We start from the raw sequence: 24,290 nt of genomic DNA on the forward strand, positions 1-24,290 counted from the left end.
TACTATGGCTCATCAGTATTTATTGCATGTTATCTGGTTTTTAATTCTCTCCTTCCCCTACCCAGGGATTATTTACTTAACATCAACTCTTAGTCATTTGGAATCCACCACACTTTTGCTGATGGTCTGTGCTCGAGATGGTGGTGGGCTCACATCTGTCACTAATGCTGAAGTCACCATACACATTCTTCAGACAACTCTGGCACCCACTGAATTTGAAAGGCCTAAGTATACTTTCTCAGTTTATGAAGATGTGCCTGAAGACAGTCCTGTGGGGACAGTGAAAGCAAAAGAGTCCTTGAGTAAGTACCTCTTATGCTGCATTGAAATCCATTACTGGAACATTTTCTATATTTTCTTAGGTTGTACAGTCTTGAATAAATCTTTCCTTTTCTCCATGCAAGAATTGAGACCATACAATCTATGGCTTGCTCTTTGTTCTTTCAACATTATTTTTATCCTACTTTGTTTTTCTAATCACAAAAGTAACAGGTACTTTTAACCCATTCTTCAAAGTGCGCGTGCGCGCGCGCGCACACACACACACACACACACACACACACACACACACACTTCCAAAAAATTTTTAATGAAAATACATCCAACTATCTTTGTTGTTCTACAATGACCATTTTTCCCCACTTTGTATATTGTGGACAGTTTTCCAAGTAACTGGACATCATTCCATCTCATTAAAATTAAAAGTTGCATAGTATTTATTTAAACATTTCCCTTTTGCTATCAATTTGAATGATTTACAATCATTTTTGCTAGTCCAAATAATACTCAAGCAAATATCCTTATATGACTTGTACAAATTTCTCTGCAAGAAAAATTCTTAGAAGTGAATTACTTGTCCAAAGATCTTGTCATGCTCCGTAACCCTAAACCATCTTCTCTCCTTTCCTTAAATTTTAGGGAGGGTATTTGCCTTTTATTGGTAGATATCATAGAGAAACACCAGTGTAAACTTGACTTTGCTTCCTCAAATATATAAAACAGACTGTAAAACAGGCATCCACGTTATTTTCTGAATACCTTTCCCTTTTACTTAATACAAGAAGAGGTAAGGAAGATGGTGAAACCCGTGGCTTGCGCCTTGTCCATTGGACATTACTTTTGTCCACTAATACATCTGAAACCATGTGTTCACTTATCAACAGGCTTTGGGGAGCCGAGGAAGATGTGAGACATTGCATCGTATTCTCTGTGGATATGATATACATTAATGCTTTCAGTTCTGTTTCCAGTAGGTACATTCTTTTGGCATAAAGTGATTGCTTTCTCTTTTCATTTTGTTCTTTTTTTTTTTTTTCCTTTTCAGATTCCTCAGAGCCAATTCTTTATAGGATCTCCTCTGGTGATCTGGACGGAAAGTTCTTTATTCACCCATGGCTGGGTACCATTCGAACCCAGAAGCCTCTGGATCACGAAACACAGCCCGTGGTTGTGCTCACCATCCAGGCACAGCTTGGCAGCTCCCCCACCTGCAGCAGCACAGAGGTCAACATAACTGTCATCGATGTCAATGACAACCGCCCAGTGTTTCACAAAACCTCCGATGGGGTTACGATATCCCAGAGCACAATGACTGGCACAGCCTTGTACCACGCCCGTGCAACAGACAAAGACAGCGGGCCCAACGGGGTCATCCGCTATGCCATTGCCAGTCAGAGCCCGAGCATCTTTTCCGTTGACCCGGGGCTTGGTGTGGTGTACCTCAACGAGAGCCTGGCAGGCGCTGGGCCCCAGGAGTGCACTCTGACCCTCATGGCCCAGGATCTCGGCGTTCCTCCTCAGGCATCCCTGTTAGTGCTGACGGTCATTATTGAAAAACAAGAGCAAAACCCGTCTTTAACTTTTGAGCATTTGGTCTATCAAGCGGAAGTTAGTGAGTCCCTCTCACTGATGACCCCGGTCCTGAAAATCCAGGCCTGCCAGCTTGGCCCACAGCACACACCCCCGCAGCTCCTGTACTCGCTGGAGTCCGGCCCAGACTCGGCTGCGTTTGGCATCCATCCTTACACGGGTTGGATTTATTTGCGGCGACAGCTCGACTATGAATCCACACAAACATATAATTTTAGAGTGTTTGCCTGGATCCCGGAGGACAGAATGTCACAAAATGTGAGCACTTCAGTAATTGTTCATGTCCTGGATGAGAATGACAATCCCCCCACCTTCTTGCATGATGTCTTGTTTCTGAAAGTCAAGGAGAGTCCTGTTCCCCAAGGGGTAATAGGCAAAATTACAGCAATTGACAGAGACTCGGGGAAGAATGGACAGCTGTCATATTTCCTTTTGTCTGATGGAAAATTCTTCAAGATGAATCCTAATACAGGTAGCATTTTGTAGCTTGCACTTATTCCTTTAAAATTGGAATTGACAAAACTCAAATCTTTTAGCAAACATATAGTTAAAATTACAGTTTTTAGTAAATATCTTACTTGATTATAGTATTGTGATTTTTAAAGTGAAGTCAAAATTGAACAGAATTTTCCCTTAAATGATTCATATTTCTCTTCCCTCACACCCACATACTGTCCGTATATGGTTCTTATTTTGAATTAGAGGTACACTCAGAAACGGACTAGATAAATTCTTGTGTAAAGTCTAATTCCACCCCCCCACCCAACCACTCTTTTTCATTTGTAGATGTCTTTAAAATTTTTCAAATAATATTTTATAAAGTATAAATGTCATCAGTGAAAAACTAGAGAATAATCCACTTTTTAAGATTTTAAGTTAAGATTTCAAAGTCACTCTTTTGATATATTTCTCCATTCTCATTTTGATGAGGGAAACATAGGGAAAGGGCAAATATTTACCCTGAGGTTTTTTTCATGTCTTAGTTAGTTAGGTTAAATATACAAATGTTATTATATTGTATACATTTACAAATTCTTTAATTCCTGCAAATACCTACAAATGAACTATGTTTATACTGCAACCATGTAGTTGGAGAAACTGAAACTCGAGTAGCTCAAGTAACATGCCCAAGGTCACGGAGCTAGAAAGAAGTGAGAAGGTCACCACTTTGTACAATTCCAGGAGGCACCATTCATGTTGTGGCCTTTGTACGTGGTGCCCCTTGCTCTATAGTGGGACAGAATTTGAATTCAATTCTGATTACCTTCAAAGTACCTATCGTGTGGATTAGGAAAAGGTGCCCCTTCCTCCAGCAGATGGAGCTTTACACCAGGGCACAAGGCCTGCCGAGATTGCAAGCTGTATCTCGGCTCCCATTCAGTCCTGAGCTGGGCCCCGCAGCAAGGCACAAACTGCACCGGCTGCACAGGATGGTCCGGCTTGCTCTTTACTTCCACGTGTTAGATAGTTCTCTAGGTTTTCTACTGCACTCGGTAATTTATTTTTTTCGAAAGAAGTTGAAATATACATTCGGTTCCCCCATGATCTTCTCTTTCCCACAGTTAGTCCAGATGCAGACCAGGTGTCCATTCCTAGAATTGCTGTACGGCTAGAAGCAAGAAGCTTCACCTTGGGACTCAGTTTCCTTACCTTGAAAAAAGGAGACAATTGCTGCCATGCTCCGTGTCCCGCTCTGGGGGTGTGTGTGGGGGTGGTGGTGGTGAAGAGTTAAAGTGTTATGAAGGGGCTTGGAAGGCTACATACTCCGTAAGCTGTTCCTGTTCACTGGGGCTGGGGACAGTGGGGCAGCGCAGGGGTTGACGACATCCTCCAGTGCGTGGCATGCATGCGCAGCACGCAGGCACGCCCTCCACATCCGGGGCTCTGAGCAGCCTCAGGTAGTGACCCGAAACCTCACTCCCACGGAACCCTATGTGGAACCCCCATGCCCAGCCCCGGCTGAGCCTCCTAGTCTTTTCGAATAGCTGTTACATGTCAGTCAGAGTTGGTGCAGCAAATAAAAATCTGTTTGCCATTCAGGATTTAGGGTTTTCCTAGAAGAATTGCATTTTGGAACTTTAAAGATGAAGCTGTGGTCTTTGTCATTTTTGTTAGAATCACACTTACAGTAAACACTTTATAAATATAGTTGATATAGTAATTGGATATGGTAAACACTGCATTATACCTTCACCAATTCAGCAACTTATCCAAATATGAATTTTTTGTTGTTGTTCCTGATTTCACTTTTTGTTTTGTTCTACACACTGTCAATTGTTCTACACATTTCATTTGGAGGAAGAGGGCAAAAATATCTTGGTAATGGCAATGTTAGGTAGTAGTTGCTTCTCGATTACTTTATCACAAATAGATATTTTCATAAATAGTGAGGATATTAACGTCTGTTGAAACTCTGCAGCGGGAGATGGGCTACCAGAGATGGCCCTTGGCAGTAGGTAGAGGCAGTTACAATTTTATGCCTGAGTCTGTGGATGAAACATGAGGCTAGTCGCCTAGAAAACAGTTTTGAGCAAGAATATGTAAAATATAGCTCGTAAAGCATGAAGAGTTATTTGGGAAGTCACTGTCCTCACTATACATATATTTTGTGAGATAAAAATAAATAACTCTATACATAAAAGACAAACCATCACCTAGGAATGTATTTGATTTTCATGAAGGTACCTTGCCATTATCTTAAGTAATGATAACAACTCCCACGTTCGTAATAATTTACAGCTTACAGAGTCCTTTTAAATTTATGATTGCGTTAATGTTTGATAGCCCTAGGAGGTAGGGTCAGAGAGGTCCTTCTGTGCCTGAGGTGAAGAAACTGGTGCCCAAACCAGACCTTGTGATGTCAGAGCTGAGGTGCTTTCTGTATATTCAGTATGAAGGGAGACATGCTGTAACTTTAAATCTTCTAAATTATTATTAAATTACCACAGAGTATTTTATCATTTGTTGTTATGAATTCATTCTTTAGTTCGAATGGTTGATGGTAGATAATTTGAAATACAAAGAATGACAAATTGAAGATGGCAGAAGAAACTTCAGAAAATTCTTTCAACAGCAGAGCTAGATTACTAAAGCATGTGGTCTTGGAAGCTGTGCTTTTAGAGCTTTATATCTGATTTTCCTTTCTGGGAATTGATCTGAGATTTAATTGGTGGTTCATAAAGCCACAATTCTAGTACAAGCGTCAGCGTCTTTCATCCTGCTCTGTGCTCCTCAGGCGAACTTATCAGCTGGGTGGCCTTGGATCATGAGCAACGGGTGCACCATCAGGTGACTGTCTTAGTGACCGACCACGGCTCCCATCCTCGAAACGCCACCGCGCTGGTGTATGTCTCAGTTACTGACATCAACGATAACAGGCCGTATTTCCCACAGTGCCTCCCTGGGAAGGAATTACACATCAAGGTATGTGGAGCCAAATAGCCAGTGCAACGTTTGTATATTCTTAGTTACTTGTTTTGAGCACCATCTTGTGGTAAAAAGCATGAATTTATCCAGTCAGTCTTGTGTGGAAATGCATACATTTCTAGAGTTAGAATTGTCCACATGTCAAAAAAAAAAAAAAACACAATTAAAACAAGAAAAGAAAATGCTTATATGTGCTAATTGGGATCACACATTCAGTGGTTTTATAATAATGTAGTTCTGTCTGTTGTATGCAAACGTCATGGTACTTCATTATCAGTATTGCTCAGACATGGCTTGTTTTTTTTCAGTAATTTGCATGCCTTTCTTTGTCTACAGCTCCTTGTGGGCAATTGAAACACATCTCTAAGATGGTTAGTTGAAGATAGGAGAACAATCTGTAGCTCTAAAGTGGAGGGACGTGCAGCCAGAGATTGTAGCATTTGATCTTTGCAGGCACATGCGGAAACTTCTCATTATATTTACATGATCTTATCTTTTTTATTTCCATGTTTTTGTATGTTTTATAATGTACATAATAAGTTAGCATATTAGTTCATGTACATAATTAATAAATGTATCTTGGAGGAACTCATACTTTTTTTTAAATGAAAGGGTTATATGAATAAAACGTTGGGAAGCTATTGCTCTGAAACAATTGGGCGTTCAAATAGAGATCAGGTATGCATATTGAAAACCTCGAAATAGGTATTGAGGAAGTTAATAACTTTAACTTTATCTTCCAAAATCATATTTAAAGAAAATTCTACCAATGCAGAACATTATGATACTATCCTTATGATTTTTATTAATATATAATTTTATGTATCATGGCTTAATTAGGCAGTAAGATCCTAAACTTGGAGCTCAATTCCACATGTACATTTCAGAATTTCAGGAAAGTTTCTGTTAATTAATAAGGTATGTTTCCTGAAATAATGGCTTATGTTTAGCGTATTTTGGATCTTTTAAAAGAAAGGGATGAATAAGAAAATGCCAGAATTCTTAAAAAGCATCAAAAATCTAAGACTTTTTTAGTCAATTTTATTTCTTTTTTTCTCAAAATTAGATTAAATGCTGCAGATAATTTGTTCAAATTGAGCAAAACATTTAAATGTGTAATGTGGATTTTTTTCATGGTTTTACACCCATATAACTTTTATATGGTAGACATTTGCATTTTGTGTGGATTTAAAAGTAGTTTAAAAAAATAATGCTTAGTAGTAATGTGTTCTGTAACTTAAAGATTCATTGATATTTCTTTTTTAAATTTCACTGACTAATTTGTAAGTCATTTGTCTTAATGACAGGTTCTGGAAGGTCAACCAGTAAATATGTTGGTTACAACTGTGTTTGCAAAGGATCTTGATGAAGGAAACAATGCAGAAGTTATATATTCAGTATCTTCAGGTAAAAGTTACTATATATAAAGGATTAAGAGCTTTTAGAATTTCCTCTTTTGTCTACCAACCATCTGCCTCCTTCTGGGAAAATAGTTAACACCGAAAATAGCACCATATTGCAAACAAAATACATTTGTTATTTTCTAGAATCACCTTTAAAAAAAAAAATTAAAGTTTAATGGGGGCTTCGGTCGGATCCCAGGGAGAGGACTGGGGTTGGCTGCGTGAACACAGCCTGAAGGGGGATAGTGCGCCACAGCTAGCTGGGAGGGAGTCCGGGAAAAAGTCTGGAGCTGCCGAAGAGGCAAGAGACTTTCTTACCTCTGTGTTTCCTGGTGCGTGAGGAGAGGGGATTAAGAGCGCCACTTAAAGGAGCTCCAGAGACGGGAGCGAGCCGCGGCTATCAGCGCGGCCCCCAGAGATGGACATGAGATGCTAAGGCTTCTGCTGCCGCCACCAAGAAGCGTGTGCGAGCACAGGTCACTATCCACACCACCCCTGCTGGGAGCCTGTGCAGCCCGCCAATGCAGGGTCCCATGATCCAGGGAAAACTTCCCTGGGAGAACACACGGTGTGCCTCAAGCTGGTGAAACGTCACGCTGGCCTCTGCTGCCGCAGGCTCACCCTGCATCCGCACCCCTCCCTCACCCCCGTCCTGAGTGAGCCAGAGCCCCCAAATCAGCGGCTACTTTAACCCTGTCCTGTCTGAGCGAAGAACAGACGTCCTCAGGCGACCTACGCGCAGAGGAGGGTCCAATTCCACAGCTGAACCCCGGGAGCTGTGCGAACAAAGAAGAGAAAGGGAAATCTCTCCCAGCAACCTCAGGAGCAGCGGATTAAATCTCCACAATCAACTTGATGTACCCTGCATCTGTGGAATACCTGAGTAGACAAGGAATCATCCCAAGTTCAGGATGTGGACTTTGGGAGCAACGATATATATAAATATAAATATATATATATATATTTTTTTCTTCCCTTTTTCTCTTTTTGCGAGTATGCATGTGTATGCTTCTGAGTGTGATTTTGTCTGTATAGCTTTGCTTTTATCATTTGTCCTAGGGTTCTGTCTGTACTTTTTTTTTTTAATTAAAAAAGGTTTTTTCTTCATAATTATTTTTTATTTTAATAACGTTATTTCATTTTATTTTACTTTAATTTATTTTCTTTTATTTTATCTTCTTCTTTCTTTCTTTTTGTTCTCCGTGTTATTCTGAGCCCTGTAGAGGACAGGCTCTTGGTGTTACAGCCAGGTGTCAGGGCTGTGCCACTGAAGTGGGAGAGCCAATTCAGGAGACTGGTCCACAAGAGACCTCCCAGCTCCAAGTAATATCAAACAGCAAAAATCTCCCATAGATCTCCATCTCAACATCAAGACCCAGCTCCACTCAATGACCAGCAAGCTAGAGTACAGGACACTCTATGCCAAACAACTAGCAAGACAGGAATACAACCCCATCCATTACCACAGAGGCTGCCTAAAATCATAATAGGCCACAGACACCCCAAAACACACCACGAGACGTGGACCTGCCCACCAGAGAGACGAGATCCAGGCTCACCCAACAGAACACGGGCACTAGTCCCCCCTCCACCAGGAAGCCTACATAACCCACTGAACCAACCCTAGCCACTGGGGAAAGACACCAAAAACAACTGAAACTATGAACCTGCAGCCTGCGAAAAGGAGACCCCAAAACAGTAAGTTAAGCAAAATGAGAAGACAGAGAAACACACAGCAGAAGAAGGAACAAGGCATAAACACACCAGACTTAACAAATGAAGAGGAAATAGGCAGTCTACCTGAAAAATAATTCAGAATATTGATAGTAAAGATGATCCAAAATCTTGGAAATAGAATGGAGAAAATACAAGAAACGTTAACAAGGACCTAGAAGAACTAAAGAGCAAACAAAGAGTGACGAACAACACAATAAATGAAATTAAAAATTCTCTAGAAGGGATCAATAGCAGAATAACTGAGGCAGAAGAACGGATAAGTGACCTGGAAGATAAAATAGTGAAATAACTAGAGCAGAGAAGAATAAAGATAAAAGAATGAAAGAATTGAGGACAGTCTCAGAGACCTCTGGGACAACATTAAACACACCAACATTCAAATTATACAAGTCCCAAAAGAAGAAGAGAAAAAGAAAGGGACTGAGAAAATATTTGAAGAGACTGTAATTGAAAACTTCCCTAATATGGGAAAGGAAATCGTTAATCAAGTCCAGGAAGCACAGAGAGTCCCATACAGGATAAATCCAAAGAGAAACACACCAAGACACATGTTAACCAAACTATCAAAAATTAAATACAAAGAACAAATAATAAAACCAGCAAGGGAAAAACAACAAATAACACATAAGGTGATCCCCATACAGTTAGCAGCTGATCTTTCAGCATAAACTCTGCAGGCCAGAAGGGAGTGGCAAGACATATTTAAAGTGATGAAGTAGAAAAACCTACAACCAAGATTACTCTACCCAGCAAGGATCTCATTCAGATTTCATGGAGAAATTAAAAGCTTTACAGACAAGCAAAAGCTAAAAGAGTTCAGCACCACCAAACCAGCTTTACAACAAATGCTAAAGGAACTTCTCTAGGCAGGAAACACAAGAGAAGGAAAAGACCTACAATAACAAACCCAAAACAATTAAGAAAATGGTCATAGGAACATGCATATCAATAATTACCTTAAATGTAAATGGATTAAATGCTCCAGCCAAAAGAGATAGACTGGCTGAAAGGATACAAAAACAAGACCCATATATATGCTATCTACAAGAGACCCACTTCAGACCTAGGGACATATACAGACTGAAAGTGTGGGAATGGAAAAAGATATTCCATGCAAATGGAAATCAAAAGAAAACTGGAGTAGCATTCTCATATCACACAAAATAGACATTAAAACAAAGACTATTACAAGAGAAAAAGAAGGACACTACATAATGATCAAGGGATCAATCCAAGAAGAAGATATAACAATTGTAAATTTTTATGCACCTAAAACAGGAGCACCTCAATACATAAGGCAAATACTAACAGCCATAAAAGTGGAAATCCACAGTAACACAAACATAGTAGGGGACTTTAACACCCCACTTTTACCAATGGACAGATCATCCAAAATGAAAATAAATAAGGACACACAAGCTTTAAATGATACATTAAACAAGATGGACTTAATTGATATTTGTAGGACATTCTATCCAAAAACAACAGAATACACTTTCTTCTCAAGTGCTTATGGAACATTCTCCAAGATAGATCATATCTTGGGTCACAAATCAAGCCTTGGTAAATTTAAGAGAGTTGAAATTGTATCAAGTATCTTTACTGACCACAGTGCTATGAGACTAGATATCAATTACAGGAAAAAATCTGTAAGAAATACAAACACATGGAGGCTAAACAACACACTAGTTAATAACCAAGAGATCACTGAAGAAATCAAAGAGGAAATCAAAAAATACCTAGAAACAAATGACAGTGAAAACACAATGACCCAAAACCTGTGGGATGCAGCAAAAACAGTTCTAAAAGGGAAGTTGATAGCAATATAATCCTACCTTAAGAAACAAGAAATATCTCAAATAAAAAACCTAACCTTACACCTAAAGTAATTAGAGAAAGAAGAACAAAAAAAAAACCCAAAGTTAGCAGAAGGAAAGAAATCATAAAGATCAGATCAGAAATAAATGAGAAAGAAATGAAGGAAACAATAGCAAAGATCAATAAAACTATAAGCTGGTGCTTTGAGAAGATAAACAAAATTGATAAACCATTAGCCAGACTTATCAAGAAAAAAAGGGAGAAGACTCAAATCTATAGAATTAGAAATGAAAAAGGAGAAGTAACAACTGACACTGCAGAAATACAAAGCATCATGAGAGATTACTACAAGCAACTCTATGCCAATAAAATGGACAACCTGGAAGAAATGGACAAATTCTTAGAAATGCACAACCTTCCGAGACTGAACCAGGAAGAAATAGAAAATGTGAAGAGACCAATCCCAAGCAGTGAAATTGAAACTGTGATTAAAAATCTTCCAACAAACAAAAGTCCAGGACCAGACGGCTTCACAGGTGAATTTTATCAAACATTTAGAGAAGAGCTAACACCTATCCTTCTCAAACTCTTCCAAAATATAGCCGAGGGAGGAACACTTCCAAACTCATTCTACTAAGCCACCATCACCCTGATACCAAAAGCAGACAAAGATGTCACAAAGAAGGAAAACTGCAGGCCAATATCACTGATGAACATAGGTGCAAAAATCCTCAACAAAATACTAGCAAACAGAATCCAACAGCACATTAAAAGAATCATACACTATGATCAAGTGGGGTTTATCCGAGGAATGCAAGGATTCTTCAATATACACAATCAATGTGATATACTATATTAACATATTGAAGGAGAAAAACCATATGATCATCTCAATAGATGCAGAGAAAGCTTTCGACAAAATTCAACACCCATTTATGATAAAAACCCTGCAGAAAGTAGGCATAGAGGGAACTTACCTCAACATAATAAAGGCCACATATGACAAACTCACAGCCAACATCATCCTCAATGGTGAAAAACTGAAACCATTTCCACTAAGATCAGGAAAAAGACAAGGTTGCCCACTCTCACCAATATTATTCAACATAGTTTTGGAAGTTTTAGCCACTGCAATCAGAGAAGAAAAAGAAATAAAAGGAATGTAAATTGGAAAAGAAGAAGTAAAGCTGTCACTGTTTGCAGATGACATGACACTATACATAGAGAATCCTAAAGATGCTACTAGAAAACTACTAGAGCTAATCAATGAATTTGGTAAAGTAGCAAGATACAAAATTAATGCACAGAAATCTCTTGCACTCCTATACAATAACAGTGAAAGATTAGAAAGAGAAATTAAGCGAACAATCCCATTTACCATCGTGGCAAAAAGAATAAAATACATAGGAATAAACGTAATTTAAGGAGACAAGAGACCTGTATGCAGAAAATTGTATGACACTGATGAAAGAAATTAAAGATGATACAAATAGATGGAGAGATATACCATATTCTTGGATTGGAAGAATTAACATTGTGAAAATGACTATACTGCCCAAAGCAATCTACAGATTCAATGCAATGCCTATCAAACTACCACTGGCATTTTTCACAGAAGTAGAACAAAAAATTTCACAATTTGTATGGAAACACAAAAGACCCTGAATAGCCAAAGCAATCTTGAGAAAGAAAAACGGAGCTGGAGAAATCAGGCTCCTGAACTTCAGACTATATTACAAAGCTACAGTAATCAAGACAGTATGATACTGGCACAAAAACAGGAATATAGATTAATTGAACAGTATAGAAAGCCCAGAGATAAACCCATGCACATATGGTCACCTTATCTTTGATAAAGGAGGCAAGAATATACAGTGGAGAAAAGACAGCCTCTTCAATAAGTGGTGCTGGGAAAACTGTACAGCTACATGTAAAAGAATGAAATTAGAACACTCCCTAACACCATACACAAAAATCGACTCAAAATGGATTTTTTACCTAAATGTAAGGCCAGACACCATCAAACTCTTAGAGGAAAACATAGGAAGAACACTCTATGACATAAATCACAGGAAGATCCTTTTTGACCCACCTCCTAGAGAAATGGAAATAAAAACAAAATTAAACAAATGGGACCTAATGAAACTTCAAAGCTTTTACACAGCAAAGGAAATCATAAACAAGACAAAAAGACAACCTTCAGAAAGGGAGAAAATATTTGCAAATGAAGCAACTGAGAAAGGATTAATCTTCAAAATTTACAAGCAGCTCATGCAGCTCATTATCAAAAGAACAAACAACCCAATCCAAAAATGGGCAGAATACCTAAATAGACATTTTTCAAAAGAAGATATACAGATTGCCAACAAACACATGAAAGAATTCTCAACATCATTAATCATTAGAGAAATGCAAATCAAAACCACAATGAGATATCATCTCACACTGGTCAGACTGGCAATCATCAAAAAATCTAGAAACAATAAATGCTGGAAAGGGTGTGAAGAAAAGGGAACCCTCTTGCACTGTTGGTGGGAATGTAAATTGATACCGCCACTATGGAGAACAATATGGAGGTTCCTTAAAAAACTAAAAATAGAGCTACCATATGACCCAGCAATCCCACTGCTGCACATATACCCTGAGAAAACCATAATTCAAAAAAAGTCATGTACCAAAATATTCATTGCAGCACTATTTACAATAGCCAGGACATGGAAGCAACCTAAGTGTCCATCAACAGATGAGTGGATATAGAAGATATGGCACATATATACAACGGAATATTACTCAGCCTTAAAAAGGAATGAAAGTGAGTTATTTGTAGTGAGGTGGATGGACCTAGAGTCTGTCATACAGAGTGAAGTAAGTCAGAAAGAGAAAAACAAATACCGTATGCTAACACATATCTATGGAATCTAAAAAAAAAGCAAAAAAATTGGTCAGGAGAACCTAAGGGTAAGATGTGAATTAAGATGCAGACATAGTAGAGAATGGACTTGAGGATACGGGAAAGGGGAGGGTAAGCTGGGACAAAGTGAGAGAGTGGCATGGACATATATACTCTACCAAACGTAAAATAGATAGCTAGTGGGAAGCAACAGCATAGCACAGGGAGATCAGCTCGGTGCTTTATGGCCACCTAGAGGGGTGAGATAGGGAGGTTGGGAGGGAGTGAGATGCAAGAGGGTAGAGATACGGGAACATATGTATATGTATAACTGATTCACTTTGTTATAAAGCAGAAACTAGCACACCATGTGAAGCAATTATACTCCAATAAAGATGTTAAAAAAATAAAATAAAATTTTAATGTAATATCATATTATTTTTTCTATGTCCTAATTAGAAATCAACCAGCCATCCACTTTAAATGAATAATTTTCAGTAATCTGAAATGCAAATCATCTTTTACGGATAGGAAAATACTAGTTAATGGACAAAAATTGGTATTGAGTATAAAGACATATGATTATGAACACCAAGCATCTGTGAATCTCTATGAAAATTAAATATTCTTAAGGTCAGAGTAAATCATATTTAGAAAATGCAGAGTGAAGTAAGTCAGAAAGAGAAAAACAAATATTGTATGTCAACGCATATATGCGGAATCTAGAAAAATGGTACAGATGTACCTCTTTGCAAGGCAGAAATAGAGACACAGACATAGAGAACAAACGTATGAAAACCAAGGGAGGAAAGGGGAGCTGGGATGAATTGGGAGATTGGGATTGACATATATACACTAACTAATATGTATAAAATAGGTAACTAATGAGAACCTCCTGTATAGCATGGAATACCTGCTGTATAGCAGGGAACTCTACTTCACTGTACAGTAGAAACTAACATATCATTGTAAAACAACTATACCCCAATTAAAAAAAAATAGGATTAATAAAAAAATGCCACATACGTACACACATATATGTGTATGTGGGAATTTTATTGAGACAGGTTTATGTTTATGTTTTTCCTTGAGAATGCACAGGCCTCAGATTGGTTCCAGTGATTAACTTTAGTTGGCATTGTGTTTTTATACCATTTTAAAAGAAATTTGTTGCTTTGTCGTGTTTGACACAAACATAGGGAAGCAAGGGACAACATTGCCGTTACCTGCAGATAATTTAATTGTCTTCATGGAAAACCCCAAATTTGCTACAGACAAGTCACTAGAATCAATAACATAAAAATTTTCTGGGAACAATGTCAACATACAAAAATCACTAGCATTTTGAGAACTAAGCAGGATTTCAAAGGTTTCATTCACTGTAACGAAGAAAGTCATTGGGTGTGGGGTCCAGTTTACTGTGAAGATCATGAAGCTTAGGCTTCAAGGTTCTTCACTAGCACGGGCTCCTCTGGGGTGGGAATATTGTCCTATTTTCTTTAAAGAAGGACCATTAAATTATGTGTTTCCCCCCTCTCCCAAATCAGAATCATCTTGACTAGAAGCATAAGGAGGAAAATTTCAATAAAAGATACTTAAGACCTTTATGTAGAAAATTACAAAATAGATGAGAGACCTAAAGTAGAAAGAAATGAAAAGGCAAATCATGTTCATGCTTGGGAAGATGACATAGTGGGTTGTGCAGTAACAATGAGTCTGCTGAATACACACACACAGGTTAATAGATTAAGCAATAATCCTGCTATGATACTGTTATTTGGAAAGGAACAAAACCATGCTATATATTACTCATGCATGTATGGACTAGAAAGATACACCCCCATTTTAGAACAGAGTTTGTCTACAGGGAAGAAGGGAATGAGATTTGGAGGTACACACAGGTCCTCTGCTATACTTATATTCTGTCATTTCTTTAAAAAATTTGAAGAAATATTGTGGCTTTACCAATCTGGAAATGTTTACATGGATGGTCATATATTTCTGAATGTTTGAAATGTTGATTTTTTTAAAAATTAGCTTCTGAAATGATACTTGGGGCATCACAATATAAAAATGTGGTGATATCTGTTATGTTACTCATACCTTTGCTTTAAATTTATCCAATTACAAAAAAGAGGCAACTACAAAATATAAGATAAAATAACAAGATAAAAATCAACATGAGAACAAAGATATATATATCACATTCATGAAAGTTTTCATTCTCCTATGTAAATGGATCAAAGCATAGAAATCACAACCAGTAGATGTTACATAATTTCCTGCTCTATACTCTGACTTTCTTAAGAGCAGGAGTTCTTTTTTATTTGCCGTTATTTCCCCTATAACTGGTAAAGTGTCTGTTACATGATAGTGACTCACTGACAGTAGAATAAAAGAATGAAAGAGAGCCACTAGCCTAGACATCGTCTGAAGTTCTTTGGGTTGTTTAAAGTATTTAGATTCTGTCAAAGAACACAAATCTGTTATTTAACAAACCAAATAAAAAACCCCCTGCCATGATCAATTTGAATTAGAAGTATCAGTACAAACTTATGACATATTTTAGTGTGTGCATGTGTGTATTCTGTGACCACTGAAAAAGGCCTTGAAACAATGACTGATCCAGAAACAATGAGCAGGATACAACCTCCCAATACTGTATTCCATGGAATGAACCAGGAGTCCTTGGAGAAATGACTGACTCCAGGTCTTGAACAGGAAATCTTCAAGATGAGTCTGTAACATTTTGTCACCCCAGATACAAGGAGGCTATTAAAGATGACTAGGATCATATCAAAGGCTCAGGAACCTCCTTTAAGAGGATCCTAAGGTTCAAAGATGGAACAATTTGAACACCAATAGGGATAATATTGGGAATAGATTGAAACTCTTATAATATGTTTAAATTTATGCTTAATGATTCTTAAAACAGAAACTAAACAAACCTTTAGTTATCATAGTTGAAGCACTGAAGGATGTTAGTAAACCAATCCATTATTTTGAAGACTGTTAAATAAAAGTTTACCATCAAACATTTATCCTGACTTTTCGTATAATGAACTGTCCCACTGGGTTACCAATAAGTACATAAGAAGAAGTTGCTCTTTAGTAATGTATATTCCAGCTAATAAACGAAGAAGAGATCATAGACTCAATGTTATACTTTGCAACATTTATTGAATCATTAGTGGATCCAGGCTGTGCACCAAAGGGGGCCCACATCACAAAAAGAGACAATCAGACATGTGCTTCTGAAGGAAAACACAAAACAGCATTTATGAAGTAGTCTTCCCCCTGAATCTGATTAATTCTCTAGATGTACCTCCCAATTTAAGGAGAACATAGAGGACAGTAAAACATATTAAGCTACACATTGGAGATAAGCAACAGGCAAATCTAGACCACGTGAGCTTCAGGATACATGATCCAGTTCTTCAGCAAATGAGTTGCAAGAACAAAATAAAGAGATGGATGGCAGGAATGCATAGATTGAAGAGATATGCAAATACAGATTTTATGTTGAACCTAATTTGACTAAAAAAATAAGATATTTATGAGACAACTGGAAATTTAAAAGTTAACTAGATATTTGATAATATTTAGGAATTATTACTAATTTTTAAAAGTATAATATGGTACTGTGATTGTATTAAATTTTTCCTTATCTTTTAGAGATGCATGTTGAAAAACATACAGAAGAAATGATATGATTTCTGAACTTTGCTTCAAAAGAAGATGGTGAAGGGAAATATGTGAATGGGGAATAAGATTAGCCATGAGTTGGGCTTCCCTGGTAGCACAGTGGTTGAGAGTCTGCCTGCCGATGCAGGGGACACAGGTTCGTGCCCCGGTCCTGGAAGATCCTACATGCCGTGGAGCAGATGGGCCCATGAGCCATGGCCGCTGAGCCTGCGCGTCCAGAGCCTGTGCTCCACAACGGGAGAGGCCACAACAGTGAGAGGCCCACGTACCTCAAAAAAAAAAAAAAAAAAAAAGATTAGCCATGAGTTGATAAATATTATTATTATTTTCCAAATGTTTTTTTAAATAGGATATTGAATATAGTTCCCTGTGTTACACAGTAGGACCTTGTTGTTTATCCATTCTATATATAATAGTTTGCATCTGCTAATCCCAAACAGCCAATACAACCTTCCCCCACCTCTCCTCCCCCTTGGCAACCACAAGTCTGTTTGCTATGTCTGTGAGTCTGTTTCTGTCTCAGATAAGTTCATTTGTGTCATATTTTGGATTCCTACATATAAGTGATATCATATGGCATTTGTCTTTCTCTGTCTGACTTACTTCACTTAGTATGATAATCTCTAGGTCCATCCATGTTGCTGCAAATAGCATGATTTCATTCTTTTTTATGGCTGAGTAGTATTCCATTGTATATATGTATCACATCTTCTTTATCCATTTATATGTTAATGGACATTTAGGTTGTTTCCATGTCTTGGCTATTGTAAATAGTGCTGCTATGAACACAGGGGTGCATGTATCTTTTTGATTTAAAGTTTTGTCAGCATATATACACAGGAAGGGGATTGCTGGATGATACGGCACATGACTTGATAAATATTGAAGCTAGATGATAGGTACATGAAAGTTCATGATATCACTGTCTACTTTTTTATATGTGAAAATTTCTATAATAATTTTTTTAATCTGTTATGTTTCTTGTCTGTATTTTTAGTATTATCCTTATGCTCATATTCACACAGAGCTTAAGGTAAATAAAATTTCCAAATGATCACATGTATATTTGGATTAATTAATTCTCTGTATTCTGCATTGTCAACTAACATTAACTTCTTAATTTTGTGTGTGTTTGTGTGTAGAGGGTAGTACTGATCACTTCAAGATTGATGCCAACAGTGGTGAAATAAGAACAGCCAGAGTACTTTCCCATGATTATGGACCTTCTTACAGGATGACTGTAATTGCCAGAGACCAGGGGGTGCCTCCTCTTCAAGGACAGGCAGTTATTAATATTCAGGTAATAGCTCACATCACGCAAAGTGTGGAAAGATGCTCTGAGGGCTTTTTTTATTTTATATACAAATGTAGAGTGAAGATACATTAAATATACGAATACTCTTTTTAGAGAGCATTGCAGATGTATGTGTGCATTATATTAAGTGATGTTATTATCACTTGAGAAATGATTAGGTTTAAATATTTTTTTATTTTAACTTTGTACAGTTACTGACAAGATACTTACCTCCATCACTATGTGGATGTTTATCCTGCTTTGTTTATAAAGAACAAAAAGTATCTTTTCTTTTACTTTTTCCTAATTTCAAGGACCTGGTAAATTTGCAGGAGAAACGTGTGTAAATAAATGGCCAATATAAATTGCATAGTTTTTGTAATTATATTTAAAATTAGGAAAGGCACTTGAGATTTGTATTTTAAGACTTTCCTTTAGTCATAATGAGCAAACAAGCTGTAGGAAGTCTCCATAGTAGGAAAACATTACATCAACCCATCAGAAGCAAAATGACTGTTTACAGGAAGATTTTTTTGTTCAAGCACGTGATAATCAGTAATATTAATATAGGTATGTATACTAATCAAGAATATATGTCCCCAAGAGTTCTGTTTCCAAATTATATTCTTTATTGATTAAGGATATGTGGGTTAGGAGAAACTTCTGTCATAATATCTCAAGACTCTGGTTTCAGATAAACAAAGGCATATGATACTTAAATGTATGCAGATGTTGTCATTAAGGAAATATGAGTTTCTAGGACTTAGAGTAGCTTGGAGAACTAGCTCTCGTACACTGTCTTTGAAGAACCATAAGACTACAGTTCACGTAAACAACAGCATAGCCTCACCAAACTATCATTGCATCCATTGCAGCAAACAGGAGTGGAAAGTCCTATACTTTCTTATCTCCTAGCTATTATGCAGTTTTCAGTCTTCAGAGGCATACTGGAATTGTATAAGGTAAGAAGAGACATTTTCTCACCAATTAACATATGCATATTGCACAACTGGAAGGAATTTGCTTCCAAAAGAATAGCAGCACCTGTGAAGTCTTTTTAAAAACCCCAAATTAACAAACTCCTTTTTATTCTTATTTCAGGTGATACCACTATCCAAAGGGAGAGCTCTCATTTCTCAGAATATTAAACACTTAGTTATACCAGAAAACTCGAAGCCTGCAAAAATAATGAGCTTGATAAAGTCACCTGATCACCTTCAACAACATCATAGTGGAAAGTTACATTTTAGTATCGCTGCAGATGACAAGGATGGTCACTTTGAAGTCGACAGCTCGACAGGAGACTTGTTCCTCTTTAAGGAACTGGATTATGAAATGACGTCCCATTATCTTTTCAGGGTGGTAACTAAAGACCACAGCAGAAACCCTCCCGTGAATAGCACAGTCTTTCTTAGTGTTGCTGTGGAAGATCAGAATGACCATTCCCCATCTTTCCGGGAGGAGTTCATTGTGATCAGCGTGGAAGAGAATGCCCCTGTCGGGACTCTGGTGCACGTTTTCAATGCCAAAGATGGCGACGGCAGTTTTTTGAACAGTAGAGTACAATACTTCATTGAAGCCCACCACCCTGGAGTGAATCCATTTCTCATCCACCCCTCATTTGGCACTTTGGTCACCGCTTCCCCCCTTGACAGAGAGAGAGTTCCGACTGTTTTCCTGACAGTAACTGCATCCGATCAGGCTGTGAATGTGACAGACCGGCGACTGAGATCGCTGATGGCGAAGGTAGTGATTTTGGATATAAATGACCACAGCCCCACTTTTACATCTTTCCCCATCGCCCTTGTCAAAGAGGATGCCGCGGTGGGCTCCTTGGTGCACCACATAACTGCTCAAGATCCAGACGCAGGAAGGAATGGAAGAGTAACATTCAGCATCCTCTCAGGAAATGAAAATATGGCCTTTATGCTAGATGAGTCATCAGGTACTGTCCTTGTCACTGTCAGTTAAAGCCTGTGATCACTTGCTTACATTTATCTTTTTCATTTTCCTCTGTTATAAAATCATAGTTCTCAAGATGCATATGCTTTAAGGAAATTTGACTTGATTTACTGTTTAACTTATATAGATGATAGGCACAGAGGTCACAGAGAACAAAGAGTAATTGGCCTGTTTGTTAACATTGACCTGCTTTGTAGCTAGCTCACATTTCCTGGGATGAATATACAGTAGCCAACTTCTTTACCCCCATTGTGTGTTTTCATAGGGTAGGAGATGGTACCAAGAGTGAATCAAGGTAGAACATGAGTCAACATTGTTCAAAGACTTTAGTATGGAAACTTATCTCTAAGATCATATAAACATACACTTGTAAATAGTTGGAAATCATGTATTTTTAAATGGTTGTATTGATATAGACATTAAGACCCTTACTTGTCACAACTGAAACATTTTATTTTTGGCAGAAGCATTTGTTCACTGTCAAGTACTCTTTGGAAATGGCACTCACTGTCACTTCCCTTGTCTTGCTGTTACCATATTGTCAGATAACATCTTCTAAAATTTTTGATGTAATTTGATGGACAATTATACATTCAAAGTGTCATTCTTGTTATATTGGAAATGAAATTCCCTCAACCTGATTTTCAGAAGATATTGAAGTGAGAGACTACCATCTCATTCTCTAAAAAATAAAATCATTTCTGCATGAGCCTTAGAAAAAAATCTCAGATGTATCCCATTTGGCCCAACTGTTAGTAAGAGCATTATTTGGAATGGGACTGAATGTGTAGAATTTGGAAGTCATGATTATAGTCTGGCTATATACTGTTGGAAAATTTCATCAAAATATTTATTAAATCCTGTGCATATGGTTCCGTTCTGAGACCTGCATGAACACCACCTAAAAGCCCAACTGACAGAGAGATAGTCCAGACCCAGTTGCTGATTTCTGTTAGAGCTGGGGTCTCCAAGGATCTATTTAAACGATATTTAAAATGCTTTCCAAAATGGCTAAGGAAGGTCTATTTCAGATTGTTAAGGAGGGTGGATAAAATTGGAATTGTGTCTCAGTAATATAGATATCCTGAATCTTAAACTATTGCAGTGGCTGTTTCAGTTGAGATATTTTTTTCAAAGACATAAAATGCTAATTGCTGAAGGCACTCATATGAAATAGGGTATTTTCCTCTCACAAAGCTCATATTTTTTATCAAGAAGACAAAGTGATATTTTCAATGGCTTTTGGCTATGAAGTGTAAAATGATAAGCAATTATGGAGAAACCATTTTATATATAAAATCTGAATCAGTAAGCCTCTTTAATTATTTGAAGAAAAGTTCTTATAGGAGAAGCACGTGTTAGAGGAGCAAACAGCAATCCTAAAAGAAAAAATGTGACAATTGGAGTTATGTAACAAATATTTGTGTGCAAGTTGCTTATATGAGTTACGTGCTTAAATGGCAGTTGGATGGAGACATTGTATTTGTGAAGTTTATTGTCCGAGTTATAGTCTTTACTATTTTTTGTTAATAAAAAAAGACAGTTAAATGAGATTAGTATAAAGAGACTATAACTCTTTCACAAAAACTAAATCTCTTAAAGGATGTAGCCATACTTTTTGTAACTTGGTCACTTTTACACATGAAGTGTCCTTTGACACGAAGAGGGATACTGTTAGAACCTAGATATTTTTAAAAATGAAGGTAGAGGGACTTCCCTGGTGGTACAGTGGTTAAGACTCCGCGCTCCCAATGAAACCGGGTTTGATCCCTGGTCAGGGAGCTAGATTCCACATGCATGCTGAAACTGAGTTTGCATGCCGCAGCTAAGGAGCCCATGTGCAGCAACTAAGACCTGGCACAACCAAATAAATAAATATTAAAAAAAAATGAAGGTAGATGTTGGGTAGATAAATATTCTTGATGTAATCATCTTAGTAGATAATGGTATGTTATGGATTATTTCTGAATTCTCATTCATCCTTATAATTTAAATTAGAATGACTTTTCGAATTAAAAATGTTCTCTTTTATTCCAGATAATATATAAATTTAAAGTTGGTTTAATAATATTTATTCTTTAACAGAGAAAGCTTCTGAATTTTTAGCAACTTAGATGAGTTAGACAAAAGTATAGTAAGCATGACTTCTCCAAAGAATATTACCTATTGCTTTTCTCTTCTTTCAAAACAGGTTTACTAACTACTACTTCGCCTTTGGATTATGAGTTAAAAAGTCAGTACATTCTGACCCTTCTGGCACTGGATGGTGGCACACCAACACTTTCTTCATCCCAGACTTTGACAATTACTGTTCTTGATGTAAACGATGAGGCCCCAGTATTTAAACAGCACCTATATGAAGCTTCAGTTAAAGAAAATCAAAATCCAGGGGAGTTTGTCACAAGAGTTGAAGCTGTGGACAGAGATTCAGGTAACTCAAAAATATGGGAACTAAGTAATCGACGTTAAAAGCAAAAATTGACATTTACCAAAAACCTGAAAACAGTTGCTAGTTATTTCAAACTTCTAGAATTTCTTTAATTAACATACACAGAAAAAAAAATTGAATGCATAGTGTGTACTTTTTATAGCATTTGCTTGTATTGATTTTTATTATTACTTATAGTAGAGTGATACGTATCTAATTAATATACAATTTACTGATTTGATTTTGATAATAAACAGAAGTATAGACAAAGGATCACACTTTTTTCAGACTGTAATAGCTAGATACATGGAGTACCAGAAGGTAAATCGTTCTTTATTTTCTCTATATGTAGCATAATGGAAGAGATAGGATGCTGGTGTCAGACTGCCTGGCTTTGAATCCTAGAACCACCACTTAAGCTGTGTAACCTTTAATAAGCTATATACTAGCTCTCTCTGATCCTCTGTTTGCTTATCTGTAAAATGGGGATTATGATACAGCCTAATTCATAATTGTGTTATGAATATGAATGAGTTATTACCTACAAAGAGCTGAGACCAGTATCTGGCACAATAAACAGTCAATAAATGTTAACTTCCATCATTACTGTATTACTGTTGTGTTATTAATATCAACCATTGTGTTCAGACAAATGACTTTGAAGTAAACAGTTACTATGGCTAGGAATTTATAAATGTCTTAGAATTGCTTTTCAATATCACTATGACTTTTTTGGCCATGTAAGCTTCAGTTACTTTAATAATATCCTTTTTTAATTTTAAACAAAATAATTATAAAAATTATAGTGAAGTAGTTGCCATTAACAGCATATGCTGAATTTTCCCATCAGAATTAATACAAATAGTTTAATAAGCCAGTCTTTTTAAATTCACATTTGTATATAGCAAGTGGCAATACATAATCAATATAATATTTTGTTCTTTTCTTGCAAGAATTGTAACAGATGTTTCTATGGAAATAATAGTATGAAAACTAGCATTTTCTTCCTAAATTGTTTATCAAAGAGGTAAAAGATACATTTTCTTGAACTTTTAAATTATATACCGTTTAGATGCTTTGCACTTTGGGGAAACATCATCTTTTAATGAAATGCATTTTATGTGATGCGATGAAGACTTTCAAGGGCCAGCCCAATTTTCTCTTTTGACCAGAGCGGGGCAGTGTGATCAAAGAGTTTTGCTTACTGTGCTCACCAAGAGGGCTGGAGTGTGCTAACAATTGCTTGTCCCAACTCCGCTTAAAGAATTTAGCACATTTCTGGCAGTGTGGTTTTTAGTTGATAGAAACAATGGAGAACATACATAAGCTTTGTGTTTCCAATATACCCAGTTTAGTAAAGTTCTCTGAGAGGATTCTCTGGTGTAAATTGAGTAATGCAGAGCTCCGGGCAACACAGAAACCACTTCCCAAAGTACACAGACATATGCTGAACCCATCACTGACGTGTGATTTAGCAAGCATTTAAAGTCTGTAAAATGCTTCCTCCCTTTGACTTTATTTTATTAACTTTATTTTTTAAAATGGACTCTACTTAAAGGATTTATTTGCTTTAATATTTGAAGGCAAAAAGAATTTCTCTCAAAATTTTTCATATGTCAACTAAAGATGATTACCATAAATACGCTTTCCAATTTTTACTGTCAAATTGCCAAGCGTTAGTGTAATTTTCTTTTGGAATGAATGGTCTGCAACCTGTTACTTATAATTGAATTGAAAGTTCATTATTCTAGAGATTAT

At 37.1% G+C, this 24,290-nt stretch overlaps 1 protein-coding gene across 1 annotated transcript in view; it reads left to right on the forward strand.

Annotated features, from left to right (window-relative positions):
- The window catches only part of DCHS2 (dachsous cadherin-related 2), a gene marked incomplete at both ends in the record, with an annotated part of 285,527 nt that overhangs the window by 168,045 nt on the left and 93,192 nt on the right, over positions 1 to 24,290 (forward strand). Inside the window, 7 exons of the mRNA XM_082837826.1 lie at positions 66 to 302; positions 1,325 to 2,341; positions 5,105 to 5,292; positions 6,603 to 6,702; positions 17,991 to 18,148; positions 19,244 to 20,087; positions 22,296 to 22,535. Of these exons, the coding sequence (XP_082693952.1) occupies positions 66 to 302; positions 1,325 to 2,341; positions 5,105 to 5,292; positions 6,603 to 6,702; positions 17,991 to 18,148; positions 19,244 to 20,087; positions 22,296 to 22,535 (2,784 nt within the window). The remainder of the gene's footprint in view (positions 1 to 65; positions 303 to 1,324; positions 2,342 to 5,104; positions 5,293 to 6,602; positions 6,703 to 17,990; positions 18,149 to 19,243; positions 20,088 to 22,295; positions 22,536 to 24,290) is intronic.

This window comes from Leucopleurus acutus (assembly GCF_964270905.1).
Source record: "Leucopleurus acutus genome assembly, chromosome: 4".
Lineage (NCBI taxonomy): Eukaryota > Metazoa > Chordata > Mammalia > Artiodactyla > Delphinidae > Leucopleurus > Leucopleurus acutus.